The sequence below is a fragment of the Toxotes jaculatrix genome, chromosome 21 (assembly GCF_017976425.1).
Source record: "Toxotes jaculatrix isolate fToxJac2 chromosome 21, fToxJac2.pri, whole genome shotgun sequence".
In the NCBI taxonomy this organism is placed as follows: Eukaryota; Metazoa; Chordata; class Actinopteri; family Toxotidae; genus Toxotes; species Toxotes jaculatrix.
In genome coordinates, this window is record NC_054414.1 from 13,943,629 (window position 1) to 13,961,432 (window position 17,804).

The 17,804-nt window shown below is 39.6% G+C and overlaps 3 protein-coding genes across 5 annotated transcripts in view; 1 reads left to right on the forward strand and 2 right to left on the reverse strand.

The window, feature by feature from the left end:
- LOC121175706 (testican-2-like) overlaps positions 1-1,121 on the reverse strand; it is a 31,686-nt gene extending 30,565 nt beyond the window's left edge. The window contains exon 1 of the mRNA XM_041029522.1: positions 926-1,121. Within this exon, the coding sequence (XP_040885456.1) occupies positions 926-1,105 (180 nt within the window). The 5' untranslated portion in view covers positions 1,106-1,121. The remainder of the gene's footprint in view (positions 1-925) is intronic.
- On the reverse strand, positions 1,104-15,475 carry ascc1 (activating signal cointegrator 1 complex subunit 1). 3 transcript variants are annotated; one of them, XM_041029526.1, is made up of 10 exons: positions 15,095-15,475; positions 14,546-14,645; positions 14,321-14,418; positions 14,045-14,223; positions 13,797-13,930; positions 13,535-13,654; positions 13,269-13,393; positions 12,551-12,624; positions 11,598-11,742; positions 1,104-1,213 (listed from the first exon to the last, which is right to left on the reverse strand). In XM_041029526.1, the coding sequence occupies exons 1-9, from the start codon at positions 15,207-15,209 to the stop codon at positions 11,626-11,628; spliced, it is 1,062 nt and encodes a 353-aa protein (XP_040885460.1). In that variant the 5' UTR covers positions 15,210-15,475; the 3' UTR covers positions 1,104-1,213; positions 11,598-11,625. The 3 variants fall into 3 exon arrangements, with proteins under 3 accessions (XP_040885460.1, XP_040885458.1, XP_040885459.1); XM_041029524.1 differs by lacking the exon at positions 1,104-1,213 and adding an exon at positions 2,126-4,593 and having other exon boundaries at positions 15,095-15,451; XM_041029525.1 differs by lacking the exon at positions 1,104-1,213 and adding an exon at positions 7,694-9,035.
- anapc16 (anaphase promoting complex subunit 16) lies at positions 15,440-17,648 on the forward strand. Its single transcript, XM_041029528.1, has 4 exons — positions 15,440-15,596; positions 15,829-15,982; positions 16,795-16,869; positions 16,957-17,648. Exons 2-4 carry the CDS (start codon positions 15,841-15,843, stop codon positions 17,064-17,066), a joined length of 327 nt encoding a protein of 108 aa, XP_040885462.1. The 5' UTR covers positions 15,440-15,596; positions 15,829-15,840; the 3' UTR covers positions 17,067-17,648.
- The last annotated feature ends 156 nt before the right edge of the window (positions 17,649-17,804 follow it).

A 17,804-nucleotide genomic window follows, 5' to 3' on the forward strand; every position in this document is an offset into this window, starting at 1 on the left:
GATGTCTTGGAATCGCTTGTTCTGTCTGATCTGCAGTCGAAAACTGAAAGGTACATATATATCTTAAGGTCAGCAGGAGATTCATCGTCTGTAATTCAATCCATAATTTATTGTCCATGCCTGGTGAAAAGTCCTCCTGGCATGACTGAACAGAATAAACAAAGCTGTCCCTTTACAGCCCAGAAATCAGTCTAGACAACAAAATAAGAATTGTTTTTTCCCTTGTACTTGATATTTGTGATTTAGAGGATAAACAACTGAAGTCTTGCTGTGTGGCTTTTCAGTCTGAAAGCTCTGGAAGCCTCCTGACTGTGAGCCCTACATTTTATGTGCAATATGGCAGATCAATAAGTATTGATCAGTGAATACAGACACTGTTCGGAATATCACAATTACCCAGAAGGAGCTTGGGAATGGCTTTTGAGAACTGGGCTAATGTCATAGATTTCCTTTGAGAGGTATTATATTCACTCTCATATAAGAAGGTCCATAGATGAAAGTGTTAATTTAACAATAAAAATACATCGTAAAATAGTAGCCCGATTGGCATACCAGCCAATTCAATTCATGAAACATCATCAGGTAATAAGGCACCTTGAAAAAAAAAAAAAAGAATGAAAATGTGAATTTATCACATCATTTCATAAGGCGCGAGCACACAAGTGCGCGCACCCGCGCATTTATTGGCACCTACGACCTCTAAACACACTACCCTATAATATTTCCCCTTTTTAAAAAGTATTTATGATGTCCAAACTGCTAATCCTGCGTGTATCTGCACTTCGGAGCGACAGTTAACTGTGCGCAAAATCACCTGAGAAAACAGCCCGCGTTACCTCCACAGGAAGCAGCATCTCAAACACCACAAGGCATCAGATAAGATGGGACAACACGCTTGTATAATTACTCTAAATACACCACTCACGTCTCTGAAGCGATTCCAGTGTTTGATCTTACGGCTGTACTGAGAGATGGTTGACAGCCACTGCTCATCTTCCATGAAATTCCCGGCTTTTCCTCCTGCCTCTTTCCCACTTTTCACGTCCACCTGGAGCGAGAAGCCCACCAGCAGGGACAGGCAAGCGACGATTCTCACAACGACCATGTTGCTCGGGCAGTTTGGTCTGGGATGTATCCTCCTCCTGGTGCTGCTGCTGCTGCTGTCCTCTAGCCAAGGATCCACATACAAGACTGCTGCTGCTGCTTCAACAGACTGAATGGAAATGAGAGAGATAGGAGGGGGAGAGAACAGACAGAGAGAGAGAGAGAGAGAGACAGAGGGAGAGGGAGGAGGCAGAAAGAGTTAAAGGAGAGATTAGATCCTGCACTAATCATTTATTTCTGCTTACTTGGATTCATTATTTCAGTGTCTGTTTTTGGCTTTTTTTTCTGTTTGTAAGCAGCCCACACACACACACGCTCTCAGAAACCATGATAGTCACACTGCAAATGAATCATACAAGTGGAACAGATGTTTATTGTTGTACTGATGATCAATCGGATTTTATTCATAGTATTAAAATGTTTCTGGCAAAGGGCCAGCGCGTCTAATATTTATGCCAGCGAGACTCACTGGATTCGGCTATAACAGTATTAGACAGTGAAATTAGTGACTCAATTGAACAATAAAGTTGGAAGAATATGTGAGGAAAATTGCTGCAATTGAGCTAATACCATAAGGCAGCAGTGCCCAAACTGGGCTTCCCATGCTGCTGAGGGTTACTGAAGGACTCCCAGAAGGCCCTGGGGCAAATGAGATTCAATTTAGCTTAAAATTAGCTCCATTTCATTATTAATTTATTCATTAGCAGTGCAGAGAGAGAATGTGTATGAGTGACTCAGTTCAGAGGTGTCTGCCAGGTGTCATACCATAAAATCTGAATCTTTCTCAGATACACAAGTACCTGGAACAAGCCCTTGTCATGGTTCTGTGGTCTAAACAAAACTATCAATGAGCAGCCTGTTTTTTTTTTACAGCTTGTGCTAATTTGAATGAACCCAACATTTTCTCTGAAGTAATTTTAAAGTTTAACAGAATACATCTTCAGAGGCAACATCACGCTTATGTAGAGTGAAATCATCAAATCCAAAGCTCAAGTTTTATTTCATCTTTTTATTTGATGTCTCTGTGTATTTAAAAGACAGTTAATCCAAGTACAAAGACAGCCATGATTTTTACATAAAAAATAAAAGCATGTCTATAAGTGACCATTTCCCATAAGCAACAGCAGTAAAGCTGCAGCTAATGATTATTATGTCCGCCAAGGAGATTATATTTTCATCCTTGTCTGTTTGTTGGTTTGTTTCTTTTTTCAGCAGGATCATGTAAACAGTGCTGATCTGACTTGCACCAAACTCGGTGGAGGGATGGGGCATGGGCCAGGAGAGAATCCTGACCATTCATTCAGACGCCAGCCTCAGTGGCTAATGTTGCATCTGTAGCATTTTGTTATTTTTGTATTGTCTATATTGGCTGCTAAAGTATAGATTAAGTAGGTGATCAATTCTAACCAAAGTAACCATTTCATACTTCACTTCTCCTAAAAAGTAAGACCCAGTTTTTTATTACTGTATAACTTCAGCACAACATCAAATGGAAAACTCTAGATGTCTTGTGAAGCCACACATTGCCTTGTAAATCAGCGTGACATTAAGCCTATTTGATGCCGAAACCTTGAGGTCTTGAATGAAATTTAAAACTTTCTTTCATTGGTTTGAACAATGCTTGTCTACACAAAATGTTGTTGACTGAACAGGTAAAACGTGATGTGCTTTTCCTCTACGATCTGTGACCTAGAGTTGTGCTGTACCTGCACATCATTTCAAGTCTACCCACGTCATTCCTGCTGCTCCCTAAACTTTCAATGCCCTCTCCCTCTCGCTTCCTCCACTCTCTATTTCATCCCTATGAAGATAAACATAATCCAGCGCTCTGTGCAGATTCATTTGAGTTTAAGGTTACCAATATTGGTTCAGGCTGAGTAGCCAGGGGCAGGATCACATTCCCGTGATGTTGCTTAGCTGGCCAAACTAACTCTGACACTGGCATCAAAATAGTTGATGTGGCAGATGCAGGCTTTCCTGAGTGTGCAGAGCTCCAGATCTGGGCAGCAAGGGCAGCAGGAGAAATGTCCCGCAGCGTCAGCCAGCTGTGCACATCAGCTGTACAAGAAGCTGGACATGATGTGTTAATCAAGAGGTCGTCATCAGTCATGTCATGATCGGGATGAATGTGCTGCAGTTTAATGGTCACACAGCAGAAATGGCTCACTCAGAAGCATTTAAAGACTGTGCTCTCTGTCTGCTTTACATCATTAGCTTTTAGGAATTGTTTTAGAGTCGAGATGTTATTAGAAAGCCTCTCCCTGGACCGTGGCAGAGGAAGTCTCCTGAGGGAATCCTACATGTGCCAGAACAGCAACAGCAGATGGAAAACATGTTGGTGATAGGCTTTGAGTTATTCATCACTTCAGATGGTAAGTTTTAGGGATGAGAAGACTCAAAAGATGTACCCCCCCTCACTGCAGAGGGCTCTTATGAGCTCGCCTCTTCTACTCCATCAGCATCTGAAGTAGCAGCACAGTGACCAGGAGCCCCTACGGACCCATAATCACAGCAAACCGTACATATGGAACAGGCGAAAATGATTTTCCAGCAAGTTTGTGCTTCACTGATCAGACTGAATTCTCGGAATTCAATGTCCCTCATGCTCATAACAGCACCAGCAAACCAACTGATGTCCCCCTATAAATTCTCAATTACATTAGATATTTTGATTTTCTCAAAACTTTTGATTTGAACAAAACTTGTACTCTTACACACATCCAAGACAAAAAAAGCGATGTGCAGCTCTTATATTTTACACACAGAAGCAGCTCCACAGAACTTGTTTAACATTTTCTTCTACATATCGGAGTTAAGCGGTGGAAGAGTGCCTTTAATTGTAAAGGGATTAACTGATGCCATCAGTTCCTCCAGTTCCTCTCTAGGCAGATGTTGATAAACTTTATCTATCCTGTTCACCAAGCATAATCAGTTTACACAAAAGGAGTTCAGGGGAGGAAGCTTCATTTGAATAACATCAGACAACACTGCAGCAAAATTTGAAGGCGTGCTTATCTATAAATATTTGCTGTCGACAAATGTAAACACATCACATCCCTTTTCTGTCTTATAAACAGCTTGTAAGGCCCAACACAAGCTTCACTGCTTATCGAGGCTTTACATATGCTCACATGATGTAACAGCTCCGCAAGTATCGCTTCAGGAAATCCCGGTACACAACAATTAATTGCAACGGGCCAAGGATGGATGCTTTTAAACATTTATTTATTCCTGCCAAATTTATACAGAATGTTAAAATGTAGCACCTGCTGCCATCAGAAGGAAAACACAGTCCAAACAAATGGTAATTTTCCACCTCCTTTCAACAAAAGATTCAGCAAAGATGCAAGGATACTTTGTTGTGGGTCCATTCATGTTCACCATCTGACGGAAATTTGTTTCCCAAAGTGCTTTAGTGTCGGCTGAGAGCTCCTTCATCAGCCAGCATCAGTGAACACTTCCTGTTCTGCTGCCATGTTCATCAATGACCTGCAACACATATTCGTTGATCAATATTTGTATTTAATGAGTATCCTAAAGCAGAAGCTAATGCTTGTTTTCATAAATGATTAATCTCTTGTTTGTTTTCTAATGAACTCACATTATTTATAAAATGTCAGAAAATGGTGAAAAATTCAGATCAAAATTAGATCAAAATTTTCAAAGGAAACATTTATGTGTATAGAGGCAAACATACAGATATTTTATTATTAGGTTAAATAGCAAGCCTGTAAATATGAACTCAAAAATGATACTACAGCAAAAAATAATGATGGCACAATAAAAACGAACACGTTCTGCAACTGCAACAGCCACTACTGATGCTTGTTTGCGGAGCAGTTACTGCCTGTGATAGGTGCTGCCACTGTAAAGTGTGCATGAAAAAAATATAACCTGAAAGCACATTCCTGGATAGGAGAACCATCAAAAGAGGTTATTTTGAAAGTTGAGGAGAGAATAAACCACATCGGGACGCGTTTAGCGAGTAATCTCGAGTGACTTACAGCTGTAAGTGGAGCTGCTATAAATGTATATAGATTTAATTCAATTGGATTCAAACTGGGTCACACAGCTATTAAAAGTGCAAAGTTAGTTGAGAGCAGTCTGACGGCAGTTTGCAAGCACTGTAGCTGCTGTTTTGCACTGCGGGCGGCTGCAGCAGGGGTGGAAAAGAGTTCAGCACCTTTTTCAATTAAATGTACACAATAGACAGAAGCGGGCTAATATTCTGAACTCTCGACATGCTTGGTCTCAGTAGATGCTTTATTTTTAGTCTGCATTATGAAGCTTATATCAACTACTATAAGTGTCAAAACCCCATCAGTTTCACTCCACATCCTACCAATAGCATTAAGTGCTAGATGAAGGGATGTCACGCTGTAAGACTTTGGAGTGGATGGATAAAACATTTTGAATAGAAGTCAGGAGGAGGATTTATGAGCAATTTATAGCTTTAAATGTAGAGAGTTTACAGCAGTGAATCATCACCTTTCCATATTAAATGTGAATCGATCACAGCGCAGGAGTCCATCACTGTCTCTGCTGAAATGTTGAGTTGATTAACTACAGCACTGATACATCACCATCAACCGGTGTCATTTAGTTTATCCTTTAAAGCTGCACTAATCAATATTTTTTAACAATGTATTACACAACTATATGAAATGTGAAAGGGGTTACAGTGACAAATGTGTACAAAATTATCACCAAACTCTGAACTTCCCCTCTGCTCTATGGAACGTTTTAGCAACGTTCAGCTCATTGTTTTGATTTTATGGTCCACGACCTTGCTGTTCTGGTTCACTCACTGCTCTTATCAGTGTTGTTTCTGTGCGCAGCATGCAGCTATTTTCAGAAGAAAAACAAACAACAACAAAGACAGATAAACTTATCAACTAGCTGGTGAACATAATGGATCATTTAGCAGCTAAAGAGCCAGATATTTCCCCCCGGAGGTGATGGATGCCAATACACTGCTAAAAAGAGTAGTGAATATTGGACTTTATTCATCAGGTGGCCAGAAACCAAACTCCAAATAAATGCTAATGTTGCTCCATAAATGCTGGATGTGTATCCAAGCACCTGTTTGCTAACATCTCTATAAGGTGATTATGTTAATTTGCATTTACACAGCTTGTTCTGCTGCCCACAAGTGGACAAAAAAAAAAGTCCTGACTAATTTAAAATTTAAATTAAAAGAAAAAAAAATCTTACTTCTGTTGCCACTGCTATATGAGCTACTTTAATGTCACTATGAAATGATTTGGTTGATAGTCACAAATTTTTATAAAACATTTAATGACTGACACAATTTATAAAGCAAAAATGCCAAACATTCATATTTACCTTTAGTACTCAGTTGGTTGGACAAAACAAGCCATTTGAACACACCACTGTAGATTCTGTGACATTGTTGAAGGCATTTTCAGTATTTTCTGACATTTTATTGATAAAACAGTTATCATAAAAAAAGCAATAGAGATTAATCGATAATGAAAGTTTGTAGCAGCTCTATTTTAAACTCTTATTGTGTACAGTGAACACAAAGTAAACAGCAGCTCTGAATGACTACCTGCTGTTCAAACACACTTGGCGTTGTGCCTCTCCTCCCTGTGTGAAAGCCTCCAGCAGTAAACAGACGTGGACAGCTGCAGGCAGCCTCCAGACTCAGCACTCTGAATGATAAAGAGCTGCTGCAGGGATCACCTGCCGTCTCGCCAGAGACACAGATTAGACATATCAAACACTCTAGCCTTGGCTGTCCATCAAGGCTGCTCACGCCATTAGTGACAGAGTGATTAGTGTGAAATTCAAACGGCAGTGACACTCGACTGGATAGTCACATCCAACATGAGAGAATAATCAAAGGAAGGCACGCTGTCACACTTCACAGCTAACGATATCTAATGTGAAAGATTCGTGGGCTTTGTCTGGCAGGATCATGAACAGGGCACCTTTGTAACATCTCGTGGATCAATCAAACACCTTCTTAAAACAATGTTAGGATTCAAGCTTGTTAAAGGAAAGAGTTTCTTCCTTTTGATTAATTGGATTTGTTTTAATATATTTCATGTGTTGCTCTGTTAAAAGAAACCTGATCAACATTTGGGCTTTAAGACACACATGGGTAAAACTTACCATTACCTTAAAAAGCAGTTATGTGCTTAATTGATTTCATGCATGTTATTAGCTACTCTGAGCATGCAAATCAAACATATCTACTCTATTACAAGGTCACATTTGTCAAGCACCATTCTTTTCCCCGAGCAAATGTTGATGCCAGTTCTCCTGAATGAAAGCTTAATGTCTAATTACACAACAAAAAATTGCAAAGTACAGTTCTGAATATCAAAACCCAAACTGTGGCAAAAAAAATTGACACTGATCAAGTAAGACCTATTTCAAACAGCCTTAACATTAAAACTGCTTCTTTGAAAATGGCATGAAATTAAATATGCAAATTGGATAGAGGCCAAAACAATACTTGGTTGAGATAACACAAGACTTCAGTTACCAAACATGATATGAATTCTCATTACTGTGGGGTTCACTGCAAGTTTGCGGTGTTATGGGCTCATCTAAGTGACTGTTTTTGCTTTTACTTTTTCTTTTCTTTGTTTTTTTTAATCACAGCTTTTTCTTTCTACACTTTTAACACAGGAGAAAAAAAGTAAATAAATTGGAAAGCAGTTTTTTTCAGCTGGTTTTACATTATAAAGTCTTGTTTTCAGGGGACACAGTGAACAAGCCTTCAAAACATACAGCTTATTGAACTCATCAGTGCATGTAAACAAGTACATGCACACATGCCCGCAATGACTAACTAAACTGTTTAACATTTTAATTAAAATCCAGCTCCTGTGTTTCCTCAGATCTTCAGAGACAGGGATGCAAATTCACAGAGAAAATAGGTCCACGGTAACACAAACAGATACAATACTTATTTATCTGGCTTGAAAGGGACACATGCTAGTCTCGAAAATCTCAAGGGTCAGGTTGGAAGTTCCCATAGCAAGAAGCACAGCGCTGACTAATTAGGGTGAGAGATGTGGCAGGGACAGAAAAAATGATGTATGTCGGACAGTGCGTAAGCAAGCTCACCCACACAGACAAGCCTAGCAACATGATTTTGTCAAGAATCAATCCAGATCATTCTGCCTTATACAAATCTATGGAAAGCAAACAATCACTACTCGAATGTAAAGAAAATGCATAATCATGTCAACATTCACAGGCTGCAGCTTCTCAGATGTGATTTTCTCTTGCTGCTTTTCTCTGTTTTATATCTTTTTATTTAATTAAAGTCAGGTTTTATACATGATTTAAAGAGTGTCACCTTGGGCTCAGTGAAAATATGAGAGGCATTTCTCCACAACACTTCACTTTAAGTACCCCTATTTAGAACTTATGAGCAGTAAATAAACATTCAATAAGTAAACACTGGGATGTTGTGTGTTTATTAATGTATTTGTCAACAACTATGGACCCTCATGCGGGCACCCATAATGAGATGCTGATGTAAACAGAATAAATGACAATGTAGTAAAATGCAGCTGTGATAATATAAAACATATCTTTATGGGAGATGTTATTGTTTCCAAACAAAAAATACACTAAAAAAACAAGAAATATTCTAATAGCTGCTCATCACTATTTTCTGACATTTTCAGACTAAACAATTGATCGACTGATCGAAAACATTATTGACTCACTGCAGCCCTGATCCAATATGTTCCTGATCAATGCAACAAAACACACATATGGAAATTTAAATAAACATATAGTGCAAGCATCTTATATTGAAATCTCCCGACAAATTAAATCTGTCTTGAGAGTCTGAGTCTGTCTATAGATGACGTATGTTCCTTCACATGTGTTTTCGGTGTGATCATTAGAGAGGACATCTGCCCAGCGAATCCTTAATCATGTTGCTGTCAAAAGAAACAAGGATGCACACTCTCAGTGAATTTCATTAACTTGCAAAACATCTTCTCTCTCTCTCTCTCTCTGTCCTTATGAGCAATAGTATTGGCAATTCCCAGAATTCCTCGCTGTATCGGTTACCTGAGAGTGGCATTAAGCAGGATGTGTACTCCTGACCCACTAACAAGCATGCTCTCAGGAGACAGGGAGTGGATAATTAGGCCCCTTTTCTGGGTCTGAAAAGATTAATTTTATGCCCAGACAGTGCAAGAGTCAATGCATGGAAGGCTCGACTAGCTGGCTGGCTGTTTTCCGATGACGAAATTTGCATGTCCCTGTGTAATGGTGTCTTTTGACACGACTGCAGGAGCATAGGGGGGAAAAAAACCACTCGCCACTGCTGAAATGGGAGGGTGAACAGCATGGGATGGCAGAGCCAACAAACAAAAAGCACCCTCAGTTTCCATCAGTGTAACTTTTGGCCACTCGGATGAAAAAAGTTGTGGCGGCAAGAGCAAGTGGCCGGGGCTCTGTGTCACGATGTCTATATCCACTGACACACTGAACAGACGGGAGTGGGAACAAGGTTGTGGTTCGTGTGGGAAGGGCACTGATAAAGAAGATTAAAAAAAAAAAAAAAAACCCAGGCTGGTATAATAAATCATGTCAGTGACGCATTAACACATTCATGAGGCAGTGAGATGAAAGGAAATGGGTAATACTTATTATGACTTCTCATAGCGTGTGGATAAGACCAGATCAGTGTGAAACTCTACCAGCGTGTTTCAACCATAGACTGTATAAAACATGGACGTAGCACCCGTGACGTCACCCATTGATTTCGGGTTTTGTGACCAAACCATGGGCATTTGAGCTGCGCCATCTTGGATTTTAGTGGGAGTGTACTTTTTGGCGAAGAGGCGGTTACGCTACGGTTCAGCCGGGGTCAGCGGGCCGAGAACCCGGCCACTTAGCTCGGAGCAACCGAGCAAGCCTAAGGCTAATCAGCTAGGCTAACAAGCTAAGCGGCAGCTACATCCACCACACGACAGTCCCCGTACGACCGCGACACACAGCATACAACAGAGATCATAATGATGATTATTATTGTCATTATTAGTAATGATAATAATAATAATAATAATAATAATATATTAAGATGTTTAATATTCAATATTTACCGGCTTTCACCGCTGCCTCCATCCACTATTCACTTAAAGTTACAGCAGCACACAAACAACAGCAGCCGCTTACTGACGGAGCTGCTCTGTCCATGCAATGTCTGACTTTTTAAACAGAAAAATGAGACAAAATAAAATTGTAGCCTAGTACTCCCGCAATAAACGGACTCTGAGAGCACGGAACACACCGCAACAGCGTTCCTAACATGAGCTGCTCCGGTCCTCTATCTGTATCAGCAGCGACCATAAATTGGCAATTAAGTCATAAGCCAGCGGCTAAATATGCTAATACATGCTAATTAGTGCAAACATCCAGGTAAAATAGTGAGAAATTTACTTACCGAAAAAAACGCAACACAGACTCCTTCGACGGTCGGTTAGTACAGTCTACACTACAACAAGCCATACTGTCACAAAAACCTATCCGAACATTGGGAAACAAACACGGACACTAAAGCCCCCGTCAACCGCTGGAGGTAGCCGGACGCCTCTGGATGTATCCGCCTAGCCCAGCCGATGCTTTAGCAAAGAGCTAACTACCAGTGCCTGTCTATGGGGCTGTCACTCAACGTAACCACGCCTAATTTAAGTAAGAATTTTAAGCCTAAATAACACTAAAACGGTTGTGGTACAAAGAAATTCAATAAAAATAGGCTGTAAAGTTGACTATTTTAACATGGGGGTCAATGGAGATTTGCTCACTTCTGGAGCCAGCCCCCAGCGGCAGCGAGGAACTGCAGCTTTTTGAACGCGGAAGTGATCCTCACTGCTGAAACCTACAACTCCCTATGAAAGCCTCGCTATGAAAGCTTTCTGGATTGGTACACAGTTTACTTCTTTTTTTAAACCATTATTAGGACTTTTCCGTGTAAACTCGTATGTGCTAAAACATGAAATGCTTAAAATAGAGGAGGGCAAAGAATGGTATTAAAGGTTTTTTTCATGGTTGACAGTGATACTTTTGCAAAGCTAAACCCATACTATTTTCAAAGTTGAGACAAAAGTAGGGTAAACCGTGATGTTTCTGATGGAAATTCTTGCTGTTTCATGTTTTCTTTTGATTGTCCTATTAAGATGTACTTTGTCATTTACTTTGATGTTGTTTAACTCATTTACCCTGAAGAGAACTAACTGTCTGGAGACTAAAGTACAAAAACACAAATTCGACTGCCTACGGCTTTCTGTACTCTGATTATTTTATTTTTCCCTGCAAACTGCTCCCAATGGGCTTTATAAAACAAAGAATTTGGTTCAGATACAGGTGTAGCAATCATCTGCAATAATTAAACAAAAAAATACTATGCTGCCACCTACTGGACAACACCACAGAGACTGCTTCAATGTTCTTTAACACTAGAAACTTGTTTTCTTCATTATGAAATTTCTTACCTCAGAATATGCTAAGCTCTGTTGTAGCTCATGAGAAGCTGATGCTCCCTGCAGAGGTGTAGTAGCCCGTACAATCTGTTGAATATCTCTGGGACAGCAGGACTGTGTTCAGCTCAAACTCTCCAAAACGATAAGCAACAAATTTCTGTAATGAAAACAGTAAATGAATGTTGAGTCTGAGAGAAACAACAAAGTAATGATGTCTAATGACAGATGCACTGCCCTCAGTAGATTCTACAATGTAGTTTTAGGAAAAAGATCTTCACACAACTGCACATAACAAACCAGAATGAATCAGTATTACAGACTGGAGAAGAGTCAAAAATATTATTTTTGTTGTGAAATTGGGGCGACCATGACTAGCTTCATTATATATCTCACACTGCACCTAATCTGGGCTCATAATAAGACCTTTTGCAACAGCTAATAAAAGGGAATCGCTCCCTGAATTAACCTGATTTTCCTCTGTGTGTGTTTAAAGACCTACAAACTGGCAAGCTCTCATATGTCCCAGTGGGACAGTGAGAATGTCAAACACAGTTGCAAAACCTGTGTGGAATATTCAGACAATGTTGCATCATTTGTTTGGTGCAATAATCGCTGCAGCTGCCTTGATAAAGCAACCAAGATCTAGTTCATTTCCATATATATCTCACTTTGCCATTTCTTATTTCTCTCATACCTATTTTTCCCATTTTACTTTGCATTTCTAAAAATTAACCAAAATGATCAAATACAGGGTGTTTACGGACTTGTGCGAAAACAACAACATTTTTCAGCAGAGCCATATTTATGTTCTTCATTTGAACTATTGCTAAAAACAATTTTAAAATCCTCATGTGCAATTTGTCATCTGGCAGATCTGGGAGAACAGATGTTAAGTAGTGAGTACAAGTCTGGATGTCTGTAATTTAGTAGTTTGAAAAAACAGGCAAGAGTAAATTTCCTCTAACCTTTAATATGTTTCTGGCATCAAAAGCCTCTCTTTCACTCATGGTTTGTTTTCCTGGGCCGCCCGCGTTGTCAACTGGAAAAACACCAGAGTGTAACAGACAAGCTCAACAATATAGCATAGGCCAAAAAATTCTGATATGTTATCTCCTGATGAAATAAACAGGTTTACTTGCTGACACAATTGTAGTACAATGGTAAAGTGAGAATCAAGGTCAGCTAGTTTGTGAAATTGAAAAACAAAAAAGCAAAAAAAACAACAACACTGAATTTTAATAGGATGTGTCCACAGGCTGGTAAACATGGTCAGCAGTAACACAGCCTCTCTCCTGTGCTGTGATGCTGGTCAGCCCAGTACGAATTTGAGAACTGGGGCTGGACTTGTTCCACGGCCAAAATGAATGAAGCCATTGTCACAGTACTTGGAAAACACACTGCTTGGTGCACGTAAACAGAGCTGTGGCCAAACACAGAACTAGCTGCCTGATGCTGCCTCTCTTCAGGAATTTGTTGCTGTAATTGTTCAAGATTCAGCTTTGTCGTCATTGCAGCTCTAGTCAAAGCCAGGAGATAATAAGGGGACATTGGCAAATAGGTTCAGGCCAGGAGCTACCAATGTGATCACAGCATGTCAGTAACTTTGTTTTCACACAAGCCACAGGGACAGATGCTGTTCGCATTCGTGCTGGTTAGCCCATCATGTGTATGCAATGTTTTTACCTGTGGCGTCCTTTCTGAACAGAGTGTTCATCACAGTGCCATGCAACTTCACTCTGTCCCACTCTCTGACCATCAGCCCTGTAGAGACAAAGTGCTCTACCAGTCGGTCTGCAATCACCTGCAACCTAAAACGTGGTAATTAAAAAAAACAAAAAAACAAACAAAAACAGAAACAGAGATTCAAGTAGGAGGAGCATTTTTAAAGTGGGGTATCAGATTTTTAAAATTATCTAATTATTCACTGCATTTGTTACTGATCCACTTACTTGTCAGATCCGTCTTTCATGTTGACTTTGGCATACAAGACATCCACCATAGCTGGGTCATCATTCATGTACTCTACACCTGTGGCCACCAACTGCAGAGGATTTCCTTCTGTGATGTCCCTAATGAAATACAACACAAAGCACACTCAAGGTTATTTGTGACACCAGACAACTTTTAAGCAGAATCTGACAGTTAAGTACAATTTTATCCAATCTACATAATCAAATCCAGCATGATATAATAACCTTGTCTGGCCCCTACCTGATGAAGTTTTGACACTCTTGGAGGTGTTCACATGCTTTTCTCACTTCCATTTCATTTAACAGAGCCATGGTGCCGATTGTCAGATGAAGCTTTGCAGGGTTCTGAAAGATGCTTCCCTCTACTCCATGATCCTACACATCAAGTTACAACAAATTGTGAACACTGAATTTAACAACAACACTTAGATGAGATGTGAGTGCCAATTTTAAAGATAAAATGAGGGATGTTGTTCTATAATAATATACCTGTGAACACTGCTGCAACACCTCATCTTTAAATCTCATGAATCCTTCTTGAATTTTGGGATCATTCAGAGGGAATGAAAGAAAGTGCGTGAAAGGCTGTTTTTTCCGGAAACTGTCAACAAGGACCTCAACTCGTGTAGCTGCAGACAAGACTGCAGCTTTGTGGGAACCTGTGATAACTGTCAGAATATGGAAGAAAGTTGAAAGAAAATCTTTTGTTTCAGAGTGTGCTCTTTCATATGTTTTACAATGGCTAGATTTGCACTTAATCCTCACCAATCTGTCCTTCCACTCCTTGCTTTGGGATGCTGATAGACGTCTTTGTGTCAGACTCTAGACGTCTGCGTGTCTCTCCCTTTTTCCCAATGATGTATCTGTAGAGGAATCAAGCAAACAAGGAAATTCAGACTCACATAATACTGCTAAGAAACAAAATCTAATATGCACTTGAAGTTAAGGAAGATACAGAAGAATCACAGCATGTATTTTACAGTGACTCACTTGTAAAGAACACTTGGGACATCAATGGCACAACAGTATCCTTTATCAGTCTGTTCAATCATGTGGGAGTCACAGGTTTCATCTTCTGCAAGATCATTCTCTGAACATGGTAAAGCAGAAACACACAAATATATTACTGGTTTCTTTTTTAAGAAATTGTAGCTGCAGTCTGACAGTATCACAGTCTAATGTAACTTATATAGTCTAATGCAGCAGTCCTGCAATAAGTCCTCCGTCATGAAGGTTTCAATGTTTTTGCTGAAACAGTGTTAAAGACGTGTTACGCTGACAGGTGTTCCCACTATTTTGTCCAAGCCATTCAAATCGATGAGGGTAGTCACAATATGGGACAGACATACCTCTGTGTAACGCAATGCAATTCAACAGCACCACAGGCTACAGTTTCAGCACAAATTGAACATTATATAACCTTAGTGAGGGTTAGGATTTATTACAGGGCTGTTGTATTAGACTGCATTCGTTCTGACTAGGTGGACCTAATAAGCTACCAAGTGAGTATTTGTATTGTAGTTGTTAGCACTGACTAACCTGGTGGTCCCATGTAGGAGAAATCCTCTTCTTCCTCATAATGTTCTTCCTTAATTATATTTTTTCGGTATACTCTTCCATTTATAGTGATAAGAGCTGGACGTAAAACGTCCATAATGTAAACTTGATAACGTTAGCAATACCTAAATTAAACTAATAACATAAACAAGTGTATGGATAGCTTTCTGGCAAGCTTATATGGCTTTTTAAAGCTAGTTTAGCTAGCTAGCTAACGTACTCATATGTAGGTTGACGTTCACATAGTGGAGTGGTGCCGCCGGTAACGTGTTATCAGATCTACAAACGATAATGAAGTATCACTCCCTGAAAAGCGACGCTAGCGATCCATCCGCATTGTTTTGAAATCTCTGGTGAAGACACCATTGCTTCAAACGTAAAATGCTGTCTTTGTCGTAAACAAGGGGTAAGACAACTACACAAACAAACAACAGAATCAACCTCTCGGATTTAAAGTCATTATAGATTCGCTAGGACGTCGACGGTAAGTTATATTGCTAGCAAATAGGTTAGTTATCGCCATGTTGTGCCTAATAACGTCAGTGGTGGATGGTTGTTGCCTACATTGGTGTTAGTAGGATAGTTAGCTTACTTGCTAGCCACCCAGTAGTTATAGCAGTTGATTTTACCATAAACCTATTAACGTTAGCCTTCACAGGTTTGTTTGGTTAAGGTTAACTGCTTTCCTGAGTTTTTTTGTGTGTGTGGTTTTAAAGTTTGCTAAGGCGATGGCAGCGTCATCCTCTTCCTCTTCTGCGGGGGGAGTAAGCGGCAGCTCGGTGACAGGCTCTGGGTTCAGTGCTTCAGAGCTCATCCCTCCAAGGAAAGTCCTCTATACATATCCTAAAGGCGCAGGTGAAATGATGGAAGGTAAGATTAAACACTCAGGTAAGGGCTTTAGCTGTCCGAACATAAGATGGGAGGTATAGGGGTTATCAATGTAGCAGAGTGACACAAACACGCAGGAACGAGGCTGGACAACAGACTCTCCTTTGAGATTCATATTCAACATTTGACTCAAAAGATAGAAATCAAACTCGGTTTCCTGTATAGAATAGGCTCTGTGTCCTTTTCAAACCGCCCTCGAACTAGAGGTCTTAATACCACTTAGAGATTTTAAAACTTCTTAAGCTTTCTTTCTTGTAACCAAATTCCCATATAATAGTTCAAAATATTAATTGTGAACATGTGTTTGTGTCTGTTTTTTTCCTTACTGAAAGCCAGTTATAAGCCAGCAGCCAAGTTTACTGGTCCACCCTCTTGCTTCTTTCACTAACAATTCACTGCCCCTACAAATAGGATTTGTTTATGGGACTGAAAGGCCATCTGGCTCTTTACCCCTTCTTTGTTGCCTGTGTAGCTGAAAATACACTAATTAACATGATTAGTTTGGCAGCAGAGTCCTGCAAGGTTAAAAACAACCAACAAAGAGATGAATAGGACTGCAGTGATGCTTAAGTTCTCAAGCTGTTCCACTTTGTTTTCTTGTTTTCGTGCCATTAGTATTTAGACTTTTGGTAAACTCTGAATGGCCCTTTTACATAATGCTGAAATTACGCAATATTTAACCTGAAGTTCTCTTTCTGAAGTAGCTTGAAGGCCTCATTTTGACATTTTTCAAGGTTTAGGTTATGTCTTCTACTGAAATCTCTTCTTCTTAACATTTGTGTGTTTCTGTTTAGACGGCTCTGACAGATTTTTATGTGAGTCTGTATTCAGCTACCAGGTTGCCTCAACACTGAAACAGGTTAAACATGGTAAGCCAGTAACTGTATATGCAAAATTTGTTTGATCACTCCAATAAAGTCTAGTACCCTGATTAAGTGACTGTTTTGTTCTCCCAGATCAACAAGTGTCTCGAATGGAGAAACTTGCAAGCTTGGTGGAGGAACTGGAAGCAGATGAATGGCGTTACAAACCAATTGAACAGCTATTGGGATTCACACCATCTTAAATACAGAGATAGAGATCCAGATGCCTTTGGTTAATAAATCAGCCAAATATAAGTAAAAGGGAAGGAGATGGTTTATTTCAGTTCATAAATTATATTCCTCCTGTATGGTTTTATTCTGTATCTTAAGTGTGAAATGTTATCTGAAGATGTTGAATGTGAGATGTGTCAGTTGTGTGTATCATATGAGCATGGTTTGCTTTTTGTTTTTTGTTTGTTTTTTAAAAAACAACTAGTCATGTTTGACCCAGCATACTAAAATAAACCCTTGTCAACAAAAATTCTTATCGTATACTAAGAACTAAACAATTCAGTGTTTTGTAATAGATTGTTTTCAACTGGTTTAAGCTAATGAGGTGTGGCCAGTCCAATCTTCGTTTAGCCTCAGGCAAAAAATATCTTTGGTAACATAATAAATCCCTTGAAGTGAGGGATTGATTTCCACATGGCTGCACTGTAACTTATAAATATGAAAACCTGCTGCCTGTTCAGTCTTTCCTCCTCTCTGTGGGTTCTCACTGCTTCTTGCTGGAATAGCCCTTGGAGAGAACAAAGAGAACTTGTAAATAAAGTCATATGTCAACATTTCTTGAGTTCGTTTTTGTTTGTTTTCTTGGTGTTAAGTAGTTCGTCCCAACCCACTACACTGAGTCAATTTCTGTTATGTTTTAGATAGATCAATCAAATCAAACCTTTGTGCTGTTTGTTTTTTATTGTCTCAATTTACATAGCTGTTACCAA